The sequence below is a fragment of the Rhinolophus sinicus genome, linkage group LG03 (assembly GCF_036562045.2).
Source record: "Rhinolophus sinicus isolate RSC01 linkage group LG03, ASM3656204v1, whole genome shotgun sequence".
NCBI lineage: Eukaryota > Metazoa > Chordata > Mammalia > Chiroptera > Rhinolophidae > Rhinolophus > Rhinolophus sinicus.
Window position 1 is genome coordinate 157515980 of NC_133753.1, and position 17178 is coordinate 157533157.

At 33.2% G+C, this 17178-nt stretch overlaps 1 protein-coding gene across 13 annotated transcripts in view; it reads right to left on the minus strand.

The window, feature by feature from the left end:
- The window catches only part of ERBIN (erbb2 interacting protein), a 105004-nt gene that overhangs the window by 2344 nt on the left and 85482 nt on the right, over nucleotides 1–17178 (minus strand). For 2 of the 13 annotated variants that reach the window (XM_019744031.2, XM_019744011.2), the window contains exons 18-25: nucleotides 16986–17100; nucleotides 15024–15207; nucleotides 11745–13290; nucleotides 7818–7961; nucleotides 5120–5239; nucleotides 2595–2804; nucleotides 1406–1498; nucleotides 871–945 (exon numbers count right to left, since the gene is read on the minus strand). In XM_019744031.2, the coding sequence (XP_019599590.2) occupies nucleotides 871–945; nucleotides 1406–1498; nucleotides 2595–2804; nucleotides 5120–5239; nucleotides 7818–7961; nucleotides 11745–13290; nucleotides 15024–15207; nucleotides 16986–17100 (2487 nt within the window). The remainder of the gene's footprint in view (nucleotides 1–870; nucleotides 946–1405; nucleotides 1499–2594; nucleotides 2805–5119; nucleotides 5240–7817; nucleotides 7962–11744; nucleotides 13291–15023; nucleotides 15208–16985; nucleotides 17101–17178) is intronic. The other 11 variants (XM_019744091.2, XM_019744080.2, XM_019744042.2 and 8 more) reach the window with 10 other exon arrangements.

Sequence of the window (17178 nt, forward strand, 5' to 3'; positions counted from 1 at the left end):
GTTACCTGAAGTCACCAAGCTGCAAAGGTAGCAAATCAAGAACACTACACTTCTTATAATGTAGGCTAAACATTTATTGAGGTCTTACGGTATACCAGATACACAGTCAGTGCTAAGGGCTTCTATGAGTTAACTAGAAAAGTTAACATTCCTGAACTTAAACTGCTAAGATATATCAAACATGTATTCAAAAATATCAGTATGACTTTTTTTTTTTTCTCCTAAAGTATAAGGGTGGAAATATTTTAATATTTTCCCCCCTTCTTCCGCCTCCCCCCACTCCGGTTCAAGCCGTTGTTTCTCAGTCTAGTTGTGTAGGACACAGCTCCCTGGCCCATGCTGGTTTTAGGAGCCTTACGCCCCCTGCCCCCTACCCCACTGAGGCAGTCAGTCGCTGCTTGTCAGTTGGCTGCTCACGGCAGCTCACGGCAGCTCTCGCCAGCTGCCGGCGGCTCATGCTGGCCGCCAGATGCTCATGTTGGCACACGGTAGTCCATGGAAGCACACAGCAGCCTGCGGCAACCTCCAGCTGCTCACCGCAGCCCAACTCCAGGGAGAGCTGTTGTTCACAATCTTAGCTGTAGAGGGCGCAGCTCACTGGCCCATGTGGGAATTGAACCTGTGACCTCAGTGTTAGGAGCATGGCGCTCCAACCACCTGAGCCACACAGGGCCAGCCCTAGGTGGAAATATTTTAAACTATGAAAGCACTACAACATAGCCTTTAAGAAATATCACTATTTTTATTCACAAATATTTAAAGATAAACTTCATAAAACGCTTATTTTCAAATCCGGCACTTAATAATTTCTTGATGAGACAGATGTCATAAAATGAAAAATAAAGAAAATAGTAAGATGTACTTGATTACCTGAATAATTTTATCACCTGGCTGCAATAATTTTGATGCTGGTCCTTCAGGTTGTACCCTTGTTACAAATATACCCTTTAATAATAAAAAAAAATAATTATTTAATGGGAAGCAATACACATAAATAACAGAGTACGTAAGTATTTGGACCATGATACAAGTTTTCTCTGTCTTCTCTGAAATAACATTGTGATAACCAATCCTACATTATTTTTGCCTCTGGTAATCCTGATGTTAGTATAGTGATTTTTATTAAAGTGATGAAGTTACTACTATTGATGAACATAAAAATAAAAAAATTTAAAAACACCTCGCAATATGAGGTACATGTAAAATATTTGGTTAAATTTGTATTCCAGAGTTAATCTGAACTGATAACATTTCAAAACAAAAAGCTGAACAATACAGAGGGAAATCAAAGATGATGTCTGTCTAGAGTTATATAAATATCTTAGATTTTTACTTATGTATAAGAGGTATTAAATTAGTGAATAAAACTTTATGGGTATTTCAAGGATATACAAACAATACTCACATCATCATCAGGTCTGAATGGGTTTCCTCTTCCCCCAACACCTCCTGATATGCTAAATCCAAGTTCTGGATCCTTTTCAACTCTCACTCGCATCTGAGTTAATATGAAAATAGATCATTATTACTCTTTCAGAAAAAGCTGCAACACAGTAACATCCATATTTAAAGATTGGTAAATTAGGTTCAAGCAAATATCGCTATGTAAGAATTCATCTAAAATAAATATTTGGGCAGATGAAGTGAAACTATGACATGGAATATTATGTTAATGAGTTAGTAAGTTAAAGGCACAGCTGGGATTATAAAGCAAAGCTCCTAACTTAATCTACTGCTGTCTTTTGAGGATAGGCAACTAATTAACACTGACCCTACTGTACTTTTTAGACATCATGGATTTTAATGACACACAAAACATGTATTTTATTATTAGCTTACATTTGTGATGTATCTAAATTACATAGATCTGTCTATTGGGCATTTCATAGATGTATAAAAAATCCCTGTGTGGTTGTTGGATATTAACTCCTTATTTACATTTAGTATATGTTTCAAAGGAGTTGGGATTGATAATCAATTGATAATCCAGTTTTATAACCAAGCTATAAAAAAAGATGCAAGAACTAACTTTTTGTTACAAAATGCTCCATTTTCCCAAAGACCAAACCAAAATGAATAAAGCATTGGTTCTCTACCTAAGTTTCTAATAATATCCTTTTGTCAATAAACTATCAAAATATATGACTATATGATTAGTGATTTTTTAAAAATACTTTGTAAGATTTAATTCTCAATGTAGTTTGGAGACTATAGTCAAGTTTCAAATAACAATAGCAAACTGTAATATACCAATTCAAGTTTAACGGTCTACTATTTAAATTCTTGAAGAAGGTCTGATTACCAGAGTATCATTAACCAATTTTGGAAAAACAACCACCTTGCGGGGGGGGGGGGAGGGGGGGAACTTGCCTAAAACACTACATCCTATGTCAATTAATCAGAACATGGGAGATCACAAAGTCGAGTTAAACCACTAAGTTTAACACCTTATAAACTTAACAGGAAACTAAACCTTTAAACAAAATGGTAAAAACTATACGTTAATATTCTACATGGAATTATTGCTAACAATTAACCTATAAAATACATTAAAAGTGCAGTCTCGTATTTCAAATATTCTTGATTATTCTTACCTCTTGCCTTGCCAGTTCATGGCCTTGTCTAGGAGAACAATGGGGCTGTGTATATGGAGGCTGGTGGGCCACTTTCAGCATCAAGTAATCAATTAGTTGTTCTCTAGAGGGATGCCTTGCCACAGATGCCTGAGGAAGGGGGTGATGTATTTGACTATAATTTGCCTGAGGCCTGAGAGGCTGGCCCATCTGTCCATTACTCAAAGGCATCTAAGAAAAACACGAAGTGTCTTAAAATGACCAATAATAATGTCTTATTACAAATATTTGGATTTTCTTCTCAGAGCATTTCAAAAGCACTAGAGTTTAACATTCTACATCACACAATTTCATGCCACTTATTTTTTCTAGTTTTACATTTTTAAAAGAAAAATGCTATTAATGTTTTAATTCTAAACTTGCCTGAGTGCTTGCTCATAGATCCACTCTTTGAAGGTTTCAAATGAAAATAAATTGTATCTACATTTAAGTTTTGCTTTCCTGTTTGATATAAAGTACGTGTATGCATCTTTCTCATAATAGCCATGTGTTAAAATGATACACATTATGCCAAAAAATTTAAGTATTAGCCCATTAAAAGGGTATCTTTTCCTATACTATACTTAATCTCTCACATACACAAAAGATGCACTTATTAATGTTTTTCTTTAGAAAAAAGTAACTAATTTTGTGGTAGAATTTTTCCTACCTTTAACAAACCAATTCAGCTTTGTAGGAGAAAATTTATTTATTCCTCATGTGTATGCAACAAATAGCAATTTTTAAACTCTCTAAATATTAATTCCATAGAAAATTAACCAAAAAATTAAATTGTAACATTCTATTTTACTTTTCACAAGCTAAACAAAGACTTGAGATTATTTTGTTGTTGTTAAAAGATTATCCTTGTTTTAACGCCTCGTTTTTTAGAGGTTGATCTTAACTTCAGACTTAAAATCATCTTTGTAGAAATATGGCTAATACTCTGTTAGTGTGAGGAATTTATCTGAAAGATAAGGTTACATTTGTATTATAAGTATCTGCATATGAAAAGATTTTTGTGTAGAAGAAATAAATATGTTTAAGCTATTTAATCATTTAAAACATCACTGCTGATTATTAATAAAAAGGTGACCTCATTTACAAGGAAATTATGGGAAAACTGTGGGAAATATTTGAGCCTCATTTCCCTAAAATTATCCAAAAGTTTGGGAAAAGATTATGGCAATAGTTTCTGAACTACATGTTCTGTGAACCTTGCTGAAGGACACAAAGAAGTTTGTCTTTGGTGAAAAAGATTTTTACTTAAAAAACAGTTCTCTTTTTCACTGTGTTATACTTGAAAAAATAGTTAATTCTGAAGCCTGGAAACATACATGTGTGTTTTATGACAGACATGCTATTAGCACAAAGATGTTACTACTCTGTGACAAATCTTTTATTGGTTATTTACTATTCGATCACTGTAGATTTGAAGCAATTAATCTGTCCACCAGGAATACTTAAATGGTTGTGCTGTTATTTTCTTACTTACATACAACTCTGTAGGCAGCACTTGCTTTTCTCCATATTTATATCATTTTTTCCTATGTGAAGACGCAATACTTTTCTTCTGGGGAGAATTCTCCAGGCAGTAATTACTTCTGACCCATTCTCAAAGACTCCCTGACACCAAGATACTTGGTTGTGCCTGACATTCTACAAAAATGTTCAACATACCCATAGACTATATTAAGCTATGATTAGCAGATGGCTCAGGAGAGTAAAAAGCATAGACACAAACCTAAGCCACAAGATGGATACAAAAAAAAAAAAGAAAGAAAGAAACTGGATAACAGGACTCAATTAAAAGAAAAACATCAACAAAAGGGCAAAATAAATACATATGTATGAACTTACAATGTTACATGGCTGGGTTCCTACTCTCAAGAGCAATGCAAAAGTTTATATAATACATAACTACACTTCATAATTATATCTGGTTACACTAGGACATGAAATTAGTTAAGAGAAAGAACAACTGAAGAAAAGAATTACCTGGCATCAGTGACAAAAAAGGAAACTTTAGTTACAAAAGTAGTAAGAATATAACCATTGTCTATTCTACCACATGCAGAAGTCTTTCAAGGTGATTTCTAATTACATTTAAAGTATTTTTTTAAAAATGCCTTTAATAACAGTAAAACATCCTCAAATGAAGAATTTAAGATAGGTTCATCTTTAACTCTCCAAATATTTACTATCAGGAATACCTAAAAACCTCTAATTCAAATGATAAGTAGATGATGCTATAGAAATCTAAAAATAACAACAAAATGATTCTCCAGTGTGAAAAAAAATCACGGAATAAATCGAGAAACAGCAATTCCATTTCTCAATTACAAACAAACAAAAAAACCAATCCTTACCAAGCAAGGGCAGGGGGGTGGGGGGGGAAGTCCTCAAAAAATATTTTCAGAGTTAAAGCACATATGATATTTCTAGTTCAAAAGCCAAAAAACACAGTAAGCTCAAGATACCACTTCATTTATTTCCTGAGCACCTACTTTCATCAAGCTGTCTGGAGGGACATCTTTGTGACTAAGGGTAGCTGACGAGTAGTTGTGCTGTCCTGAAATGAATATATCATCTTGACAAGGATCTCCTGGACAGGATGTCTGGGGATGCTTCAAATTAGGGGAAAATAAAAAGTAAACAAATAATGATCTTCAAGATGTGCAACCAAAATGATGATGACACTTGAGAGATTAGAAAAAATATTGCCAGATAACAGAAAGATGAAGAACCAAATAAAACATTACCACCAACTGCCATCAACCTTAGTACCTTTATTATGGATGTTAACTTACTGTGGTGATCATTTCACAATGTGTACATACGTATATCAAGTCATCATGACGTACACCTTGGACCAATACAATGTTATGTGTCAATTATATCTCCATAAAACTGGAAAAAAATTAGTACTTTTAACCGTCTTCCAAAGTTAACAGCAAATGTTCTTGTAATGTGTGAAAAGTATATACAGATACATGCTGTTAAGCTATTTTGTTATAATGCTTTTAGTTTTATTTACAGTAATACCTAGTTTTTAACAGTTGGAGCAGTAAATTTAGCAGTAAATCAAACTCTTAATTCAACTTAAGAGTCTCAAATTTCAAGAGCAACTAAAATATACTACTGTTGAGCACCACAAGAAGTTTTTTGGTAAAAAAAAAACCCAAAAACAAACCCTGATGTTCTTTTAACAGCAGTATCACTCAGGACTTCCTTTTTAATGATAAACACTACCAATAAAAAATACAGTCGTATAAAACTTGCTTTAGCTTAATTTTATCATACTAATATTAGTCAGCTCCATATTATCTAAAAGCAGTGGCCTGGCGAAATGCTTTTAAAATTAATTAACTAGAATTCATATTTTTATATATCAAATAATATCCTTATGTTATAGTTTATCTCAATGTTAGCTTTAGAGAAAAACAGACTCAATATTTCATCTCTGAATATTTCTTATAAATATGCTGGGAAGCAATATGCCTATATTTTTCATTTCAATTTAGTTCTAAACACACACAGCTGTATTTTAGAAAACTAGATTGTGATAAACAGCACCATTGCTACTTTCAAAACAGTATATGGCTAGCAATATAGATATGCAAATTACATCATCATGTTGAAAAATAATCTGAAATCTTGTGATATACCACAGGATACATACAAACCTAAAGGTTTATAATTTAATCTTAGAAATTCTACCTGCAACAGATCTATCACGTGCAGTTAGTTGCTAGATCAAACTGTGGCTTAGCATTTTTACTTGTAGTTTGATCTAATTTTGTGTATTTATGCAAAAATACTTTATTTTCTTTCTGTTTTTGAGATGTGCTTTTTAGGATGCATAAAAATCAACTTAGCTCATAACTTGAAGTTTAAATTCAAGCCTGAACGTATGATTATGTTTATGCAGTCTTGAAAAGAACAAGTATATTATAAATGAGAAAGTAAAATGCAACAGATTCAAAGGCTCTAACTTTAAGAATAACAAGCAGAAAATATTACTGTATAAGAATTTGGAAAGACCGACTGTTCCAGGTGATTATAAAGCTTACCCCTGAGTTAATAAAAGCCCCTGGTCTTTACTCTGGGGCTTCAGTTGGATTAAGTATCAGAAATGCAGGGCTCAATAGTCATCACCCTCTTCTCTCCCTGTTTCAAACTGATAAATTATAAAACATTTGCTGCCACTGTAACATAGAAACCAAGTGGTGGCAGGTGACAGAGGTAGGGCAAGACGGGTGATGCAAAGTGAATCCAGCAGACTGCTCCTACTCTAGAATACAAGAGAGCAGAGCCTGGAGTGTATTAAAAAGTGGGTGGTGGTGGTGGTGGTGGGTGGATGCTCAGGAAAAAGCAATGGACACAGAAGTAAGCAGAGTCAATACAGAAATAAAACTGTGGAGGGGATAAAATAAGGTCATAAGGGGAGAAAGGTCTTTTCAGGACGGAAGAAAAGGGGCAGAAGGAAATATTTATTTAGAGGCCATGCTACCACCTCAAGTTGTTATGAAGAGAAAAATCTTGAAACAGAGCCATACCAGAGCTGTTCTGTTCTTTCTCCATCTCTGCTATTCTTATCCCCTACTCTTAATTTTCATTAAAAGAATAAACCTTTCTTCTTAATCACTAATGACTATGCTGAAATGTGGGTAATAAAGAATTTGGGTTTTGCCTTTTCATTGGTACTTATGACAATTTCTCCAGCCTCACATTTAATCATTTCCGGTGAATTATGATTAAACTTAGTTCCACTTAGTTCTTAGTGCTTTTTATTTGCCAACATTCAATCATTAAAGTGAAAATTACTCTTTCCCACAACTCCTCTGTGAACTACATATGTCATAGCCTAAAAACTTTGAGTTTGGAGAGAGCAAACTAATTAAGAGAAAGAGAAGGCACTGTAAAGAATAATTGTTCTGAAAACCTTCAGTGATTCCTACTGCCCACCCCCTCTTAACATAAAAGACAGTTGACTACATTCTTAGTTATGACTACAGAAACTTAAGGGATAAAGACTAAATCAGCTTTGCAGAAAGTTTTAGCACAAAGCTGTGGAGGAACTGGGAGGTAATCAAGATATGTAACCCACAATAAAAGTTCATTTTCTAGAAACGTTAAACATAAAAATGTGAGGTTTATTTCTCTTCTATGTACTAACAGTACTAGTCTACTACAGGTACTCACTCGAAAAGTGTGCCCACCAGAACCTCTTCCGTCTGCAACACTCAAGGCAAGACTGCCTTGGCTGCCATGCAGATCCCTAGAGCTGCCATAGTGAGAGTTGCTTACAGCAGTAAAATTGGAATTAAAGGACCTTGACAGCATGCTCTGAATAAAGAGGGGATAGATTTAACAGAGATTAGTGTAGCATGCAAAATTCACAAGACATGTTACGTACATAGACGTGTTTACAATAGTCTCAATACCACACAGAAATACGCAACATGGAATTTTCAGTGCCACTGAAAGAAATTGGCACTATTTATCATATAGTTACATGACAACATACACACACACACAGTTACATGTAATCCAACTTTCAAACTTAAACACCAAAGAAGAAAGTACAAACATATAGATGCTTTTATGCTATTATTTCCTTTACTCCTGACATATCTTATTAGAAGTTTGTCAGAACACAGAAATTGATGTACAGATGTATCTGTACATATGAAGTTATATATGGAACACAAACTAATTCCTCTATAAAGATAAATTTTACCAACAACCAGTTATTTCTAAGTCAAATGGATTTCTAGAGTCTCATTTTATATAAATTGTCTTATTAAATAAATGCAGAGTTTAAACATACACAATATAGCACAAAGTATATTTGCAAAACACACAGGGCTCTTGGTCAGTTGCAATTTCTAAAAATACTTATCTTCCACATTTAGAAAATGTCTTATATTAGGGAAAAGTTTAATATAAACACAGAGTTTTCGGATATAACATTTAAAAGGCTCCGACTGCTCTATAATTACCAGAAAAAAAGAATTGAAAATGCACATATAAAATTTTTCTTCCATTCAATAGATGTTAAAGATTATATTTTAGGAGTTAGTAGTGGCTTTTGCTGCTTAAGTTTGAAGAACCACTAATGGAATCCCTTCCAAAGACTGAGTTTACATGAATACCTAAACACTAATCCCAGAGCTGCCTGAAAAATGTACCTTAATAAATAAATGCATTGCCTGATTCTCATTATTCCTGCTTGTTTATTCTGAGTTGTTAACTGCTGTTCTTTCATGTGGATGATTTTTGTCATGTCCCTGAATATTGAAGGTCTGATGGTGAAACTGAGAGAAACCGCATTTTGAGCAAGGCTTGTAATTAAGAAACAGAGAAATGCCTTAACAAGCAATTCTTTGTTCCTCTCTTAGGGAATCGTATATACATCTCCAGATTATGAAGTTGATGTCTAATACCAAGAAACTTTAATAGGACATTCCAGAATGAAAATGTTCTATAAATTACAATGTACACTTTTAGTTATTCTGTGAATTCTAAAGTAATGATTGAAGGAAAAGCTAAACTTAATAGGCTTATTATGCCCATACTTTTCCAAACCATTTCACAAAGAATAAGGATTTGGCAGTCAAATTCAGAGGTTCCATAAACATCTGATTAGAATGTAAAAATAATTATACACACAGCTACATATACACACGTTTTGTTTTAACATGTTGTTAACTTGAGAGCACTAACTGACCCTCTTTAAGGATACGTAGATCTGGAACAAAGCCTTTTCTGGCATTGTTGAACATACATGTATGAGGTTTTTGTAAATATTTCCCTGATTGACTAAGAAGGCTGAAGCTCAGAATAGGTCTGGTTTGTAATTCAGTTTTGTGCAGAGACATCCACATAAAACTGCACCCCATCACAACACGTCAATACACTGCAGTGCACGCTAATGCTTGTATAACAGCAACAGCAAGTGAACATGGAAACTATACTGTGTTAATCACATTCTGGTTGAGCAAATGCTGACATTAGTAATAATTCAACTTTGAAATAAAAATGATTATCATTTTTAGTGTCGTTAAGTTTTATTTGTAAATGTCTTGGTATTTTTGAGGTGAGATTTTTTTTTTTTTTAAATATGTTTGGGTTCCAGGTAGTTTGTTAGGGGGTGGGGAAGAGGTGTTACTACTACTACTACAAGGTTTATAAACTAACTGAGGATCAAAAACTTATCTATTTCTGTATTATTACTAAACTCTCAGCTGGGCAAAGCAGCGACTTTTGATTTGGGAATTTACCTCTAGAGGTAGGACAAGCATTGTGAAATCCACTAGAGAAATTTTTCAAATGTCTATCGCGCCATCAGAATTATGTTGGGGTGTAGGGGGAGAAGTTACAGAGGGGCAAAGAGATATCTTCCATCACCCCCCACATTGTCAACCAGTGCTTTCAACTTTAGAATTTAAATCATGTTGCCTTGTGTACTCTCAAGGCTTTTCTTAGTTTCACTGAACTAATTATTCTCACCTCTAAATTACCAGTGGGCACAATTGAGAAACTATTGTCATGTACTCTCCAATTATATGGCAAATTTCTAAACATGAAAAGCAGAGAGGCACAAATGAGCAATGAGGTGGCTGCTACTTGCTTCCTTTATTCCAGTCCAGGCACATCTCTGTCAGACAGGAAAGTTATGGGAGAACAGCTATCTGAGATGTCAATGTATAATACAATATAAAACAAACTCATCTCTTCTTCCAAATCTATTTAATAATTAATGGCCTTCCCAACAACTAGTTATTTAAGACACCAATCTCAAGCTAAATCCCTTTCCTTCAATGACCGATTACATGAATATTACAGTGAGACGCAAACTCATACAAAGTCTATTTCAGAACTGCCTCCTGAATTCACTCCTTTGACTCAATTCCACTGATAATTTCTCATTTATTTTCTGGACTGCTAGATAGTCTCATAACTCAATCAACTTAATTGTAGCCTCTTCCTACTCAAATCCAGTTCCACACTATCACCGGAAGTTTATTTATAAAACAACTATACTACTCCTCTGCTTAAGAAATTTCCGAATTCTTTAGAAAAAGCACACAGTTCAAAGAGCCTCAAAATATGTATCAAGTTATAGCTGAAAAAAAATAAATAGATGAGAATGAAGTTGCCCAACAGCTATAGATAACTCAGATATTTAAGGTTGAGAGGACAGCATTTCACAGAGCTAACAATTATAAGCATTTATTTCTGAAAAATTTGACTTAAGGAATTTTTAAAAATAATGACTGAGGTTGTATACGTTCAACTATTTTTAAAAAATCTATCTTATATTTAATAAACAGAGATAAGATAATTCTTGGGTAAAATCCACTGAGTGGTATGAAGCTAAATATTAAAGAATATGCCTTATACACTTGGGCCACAGAACTGTGGCACTAATATGTCAGTTTTACAGTTAACTCCTTTCAAAAACAAACATCTATGTATAAAGTTATAAACTGAAAAATGAGCATGTTATTTTACCAATGATTTCCAAACTACAGTAGAGCCATAGACACGTGAGTTCAAATAGGTCAGAAATGCAGTTCAGAAAAGAGTAAATGCCATGCCAGAAGCAATCTGTGTCAGTGACAGTGTTAGTCATATAACTGGGGACAAAAAATCTTAGATGAAGTATTTACATTTACAATACATTTCTTGTTTTTCTGTTAACTATATAGCAAACTGTTTATTTTTTGTACACATATTTACATAACCAATTATTACTAGATGATAACAGGTGGTCAGAAAATGCTAAACAGGTACACATGTACATACATTATTTATAGTATGTATGGCAAAATTTTAGATACACACATAAATACATAAAATGAATGTAAGCCTATTAGAAAACACTGGGGACTAAGAGAAGAGAAATAAGCTTACACTACCACCTCAATTGCTTTGAGTCTGGCTGAGTCTGAACTTGGAACTCTATTCTCAGTACGAAGGAAAAACTCCTAGAATATAAGTATATATTCAATAATTCACAGAGTATACTGTTTTACCTTGTTTAAAAAACAAAGAATGCCAAATATTTTAAAGAAAAAGTAGTAAATTCATAAAGAGGAGAATGAAAAAGTCATGTTTAATTACCTTTTCTAACTTTTTGGCCTCAATGTGTCGTAATACTTGTTCTCGCCAATCATGAGGAACTTTACTTTTTCCTGGAGGATCTAATAAAGAATGTTCAGAACCAACCCTTGCATTTGGTCTTTTTGAAGGACTAGTCCGTGAGTAATTGAAATCACTAACTGACATAGTTCTCTCTGGTATTTCACTAACAGAGGGGCGAGCACTTTGAGGCCTAGATGTATTTGGACCATCCATGCTGTATGTTCGTGCAGAAAGAGGTCTCTGTGATCCTGACATCATCGGAGGAGTTCTTCCCACTGCATGTAACTCTCTGTATGACAAATAATCTCCTTCAGGGATTTGGGCCCGCCTTGTGGGACCTGGCTCACCAAGATTTACAGAGGCTGTAGAGGACACGCTACTTTGTCGCTGAATTGTATTACGAGTTGCTCCAGGAATGAGTCTGTCATTTGGTGAGATGGCCCACATTTCCCCGTGTCTTCCTGGGCCAAGTCTCGGATGCAAATGGTATCCAGTATTAGCTCGAACATTGTTATGGTTAGAGAAATTCATATTGGCAGAATGTTTAGTGTAAGTCTGGCTTTCTGTGCTCTCTGATCTAGGAAGGCGCGGAGGAGGAAAACTGACATGATCTATTTGAGGATTTTGTTTGGAGTGCCACAAAGTGTCTTTGACTGCAGCACTGCTACTGTACTGGATATTATATTGTGGAGGACCATATATTTGAGGCATAGAATGTGGGCCACCTGTTGTGGGGCCTATTATATTTGGCTCTTCGGGATTGTGATTTGAATCAAACTTGAAAACAGCCTTTGTACCCGATATTAAATCAGAAGAAGAAGAAAAACCAGTAAACACTTGCAATGGTTGATCATACAAAAGTGTAGCAGACTTGCTCCTGACTATATTTTTTCCATCAGCAGTAGAAGTAACTTTAACTGTTTCAGTTGGCTGCTGAGGTCCATTATCACTAAGAATGTCATAGATTTTCAGCCCTCCAGTCTCCATATTAGTTATGCTATGAGATTTCACAACAGATCCAACTGGTCCACTTCTCTGTGGGGAGAGATCTTCAGTGCTTTTGGAAATACCCATATCAACAGAAGAATCGGGGTCATGTGGTTCAGTCATCCTAGGAGACTGTGGAGTTTCCTCAGAATGCCCATTTACCTTATTTATGCATTCCAGATCAGGATACTTGTTTCCATTTTCCAAGTGCTCTGCTTCTCCTTTAGCATTAATACTTAAAAAGCCCGTTCCAAGCACTATATCCTGTGTCTTTGATCTTTCCACTCTTTCTGGTTGAAATGTATCATTGGTTACAAGTTTATTAAGATTCATATTGATATGGTCTAATTTGTGACATTCATCAGATGTGGCTGTTGAGTCAACACCTTTCTCAATAAGAAGTAATTGCGCTCCAATATTCAAATCATATTCAGGTAAGTTAAAATCTTTTTTATCATGAACCTTGAATTTTTCCTCTTTTGAGTGGTTTAAAATATCTCCATTTTGTAAAACGCTGTTAAAATTTTCATCTTCTTGCCTAAAACAAAGATAATTTTATCACAAACATCATAAAGCCCAGTTTTCTTAGTAATGGGTAACATTAATAACTAGTTAATGCGCGAGTAACACAAAGTTAAAAGAGTTGATGGGAGTCACAGATGAAAGGCATTTATTATCAAGCATGTCATTTAAAAATATAGTAGTCAAATAATATGTATTAAATGGAGACAAGTGAAATATACTAATGAAAATTCATAGATAATGAAGATTAATCTCATCAGCATCATAAATCACTTAGTCACAATATAGATTAATAAAGCTAAACAATAAAGAACTATGGACTTTTTCTCTTCAGCTCACCTTTTCACAATTATGCTAAAATATGAAATGCTTGAAAGATGAGCAGATACATGGGAAAAAGCCAGTAACTTGAATAGTGAAGAACACAGAACATTTTTATAAATCATTCTGAAACTATACATTATTAACCATAGTTAATCATTTTAACTAAGTTGCTAGATTAAAAAATATGGATAAAGAAATTACTAAACAATTGCTCAATGATCTACAAAATATTAAAATCAAAACAGAAACTAAATCTAATCACTCTTCTAAGTGACTACATTGTATTTGGCAAATATTTATAAATATGACATTCCAAAATTATAGAAAATATTTTATTTCTACTTGGTGATATGAAAACATATTTGTGTCCTTGTATATGCAAATTATATTTCAACAAATATTCCTTAATATTAACCTTTCCATTAGGTGACAGATAATATTCATGATAAGAAATACAATGCAAAAAGATGTGGTTATATCCCTTTCTTAGCCTTTATTCTATTCTATTACATAAAAAAACACAACTTAAAAAATACTAAACTACTTCCCAACATCAGTAAAATTTTATCATTCAACAAATTAATCATTATCTTAACACCTAAGAGGTTATAAAAATTAATGTTTTACCTTACTTGATCTTAACCTCAAATTCAGAGAAGAGATATAAATGATTAATCATAATTACAACTACATAATGGTTAAACTCATTCTGAGATTCAAAATTCGTCTTCCTTTTCTAATAATATAAATCAATACATACAAAAATTTGACTTAAATATGTTGCCTGGAGCTTAAGAACAATTTAACTCTAAAAAAATAATTAACAATATCCATACAATAAGCTTTGAGTTTAGTAGTTACCCAACTCTTTCTATCAAACACTCTAGCTGACATACTAACATGAAAGTAAAACGGTAATAGCCTTACTTTGATAACCAAACTTCTTGAGAGCCCAAATAGTAAATTTGTTTTAAACTTAAAAGCTAAAATTCCAGCCTGTAGGAATTAAGTGTTGTTTCAGAGTTTGACCTACAAATTTAAGTGTAAGCCAAACAAACAGCACTAACTGAAAGTATCTGAATGAACCCTTTAATGTCATCCCCCCAAAATAATTTTGCATTTCCAATCCAAATACCCCTTTCAACCTGAATAACACCAATTAGACTATAAAACTATTCAACCTTTTAATAAAGAGAACTAGAATGTATTTTAAATCTTTTCTTTCCCACTTAAAAAACAAACCTAAAACGGAAATGTATAGAAGTTAAATAATTAGTAATAAAATGGGGAAGAAACCATATACTGCCAGAACCACTTCTATAATATTAACTTATGCAATCTTTATGTTTTAATCATATATATTTATTTGCCTTACTATCTCTATTTACTGCACAAATAAATCATTTTGTTAAGATGTTCACAAACCTGATTTTGGAATTAATACCAATATGAGTTTGTTTCACTGGAGAGCAGAGTGAGGTATCTTGACTACTATCAGTATTAAGAGAAACTGAATCAGACATCCGAGATGGAGAAGAACAGTTGCTGTTATTCTGATTGCTATTGTGTGTAACTTCATCTGATAAAGAATCTGTATCCTTTGTATCATCTGAAACAAAAAACTTAAGCCGTTGATAAAGTCACCAAGAATTTGTATGAAATAATTTCTAGTGATGACAAATGGTATTCATATTGTCCTGGTTCAAAATATAAGGCAAAGAATTACAATGGATGAGAAGATAACCATAGGCACTTCAGAAAATTCAGTCCTAATACACATAAAGATTAAAGAATTTAAAAATAGCAATACTTTTAGTTTAAAAAATATATATAACCAATGTTAGGGTCACTCGGAATTTGATTTAGTTTTAACTATTGAAAAGATGATATTACACAATGTTTTCTAAGGTCATCAATTAGTTTTAGTGAATATGCTTTTCCACTCATTTACAATTTTAAGAAGTCATAATAATAAAAAATATGGAGTGCAGTTCACAACAGTGGTAAACTTATCTGGGGAAGAAATTATTTCATACATGTATGGAGTTTTCATCTATTCTGACAATAAAAATAAGCAATGCAGTTAATCAAAAAACAAACACCAAACTCAAGGAATTTTCACAAGGTCAGTTCTCTATTCATGTTTATAAATCACTTCAAAGAATTGTATATGAATAGTGAACTCTTAAAATGTGAGGTGGTTTTGTGTATAACAATTATATAAACAGAAATGCACAACATTCATATTCCATTATAGGCAGGTAGTATAAAAAGTAGTTAATTCTTAAAAATAGTGACAAAAAGGATAATAACATAATGTCTTTACAGCCCTAAAGGATGTTTTTAATTGCCTCAATTCTAGCCAAGTCATAAAATAGCATATATAGACACAGTCATAGATTACATGAATTAAGGAGATTTTTGCTGTTTCAAATATCTCTGTTTAAGTAGTCTGGATTGTGTTTACAGTTAAAAACAGTAGCACAATGGGCTCTGTTTAACTTCAACTTTAAAGTATTAGGGTCTTGGATTACAAATTTTTTAAATAATGTTTAAGCTCTATGGCACTTAAATTCTTTCCAAGATATGTTCCTCTTCCATGGGGCAACTGTGATAATTAGATAATAACGTGTAAAATATTTAGCAGATAACAAGTAGCAACTAGTAAGTACTCAACAAATAACACTACCATTACTACTACGAAACCCAAGCTATCTGAGGGCCACCTTGAAATAGTAAATTTCACTAGTGCCATTAAGGCAAAGGTTGGATAAATATTTAGTGGAGATAGGTATTGATTTGTTCAAGCATTGGTAGGGAGGAGTGAGGGAAGAATACAAGGAAGGGAAAGATATTCTTCAAGTTCCCTTTCATTTCTAAAAGTCTGAGATTCTATGCTACATGAAAGAATGGCTGGGAAGGGGGTGGTGTAAAAATAAGTTCTGGGATAAATAAAATAACAAGCATCTATCATACATCAGGTGCTGTGCTAGATCTGAATACAGTGAATAATCTAATACATATGATATTCACAAAATCCTTCATTAGCCTCATTTTATATCAAATTAGATATTTACATACGGATAAAACTACGTAGCTCAAGGATCACACAGCAAATAAGTGGTAGAAATGGAATCGTATTCTAGGCTTGTCTGTCTATAAAGTCCATGCTCTTATAAGTAGATGTGTATGAAGAAAGAGAAAAGGTCTATTAAGATTTTTCTTTAAAAACAAGAAAGGGAAGAAACAGACTTTTTAAAAAGACATGTTTTAAAAATTGTTGCTAAAAAGTGTTTTAATAACATGACATTTAATAAAATTATTTAAAAAAATTATAAATTTTATTCAGCCCATTTCTATTCTTAGTGTTTTCCTTTAACAGCTAACCTTTTTTGTTATTACTAAGTGCTACCACTTTTGGCTGGTTAATAGAGGTTTCAATTAATGGTGGTCGCATCTCTGCCATTTTCATCTCTTCATCAGAAGAAAGTTCTTCAGATTCCTAATTTAAAGAAAAAAAATATATATTTATGAAAATAGATTGTTTTCTTTAAATGAATAAATATCGTCATAAGAACTT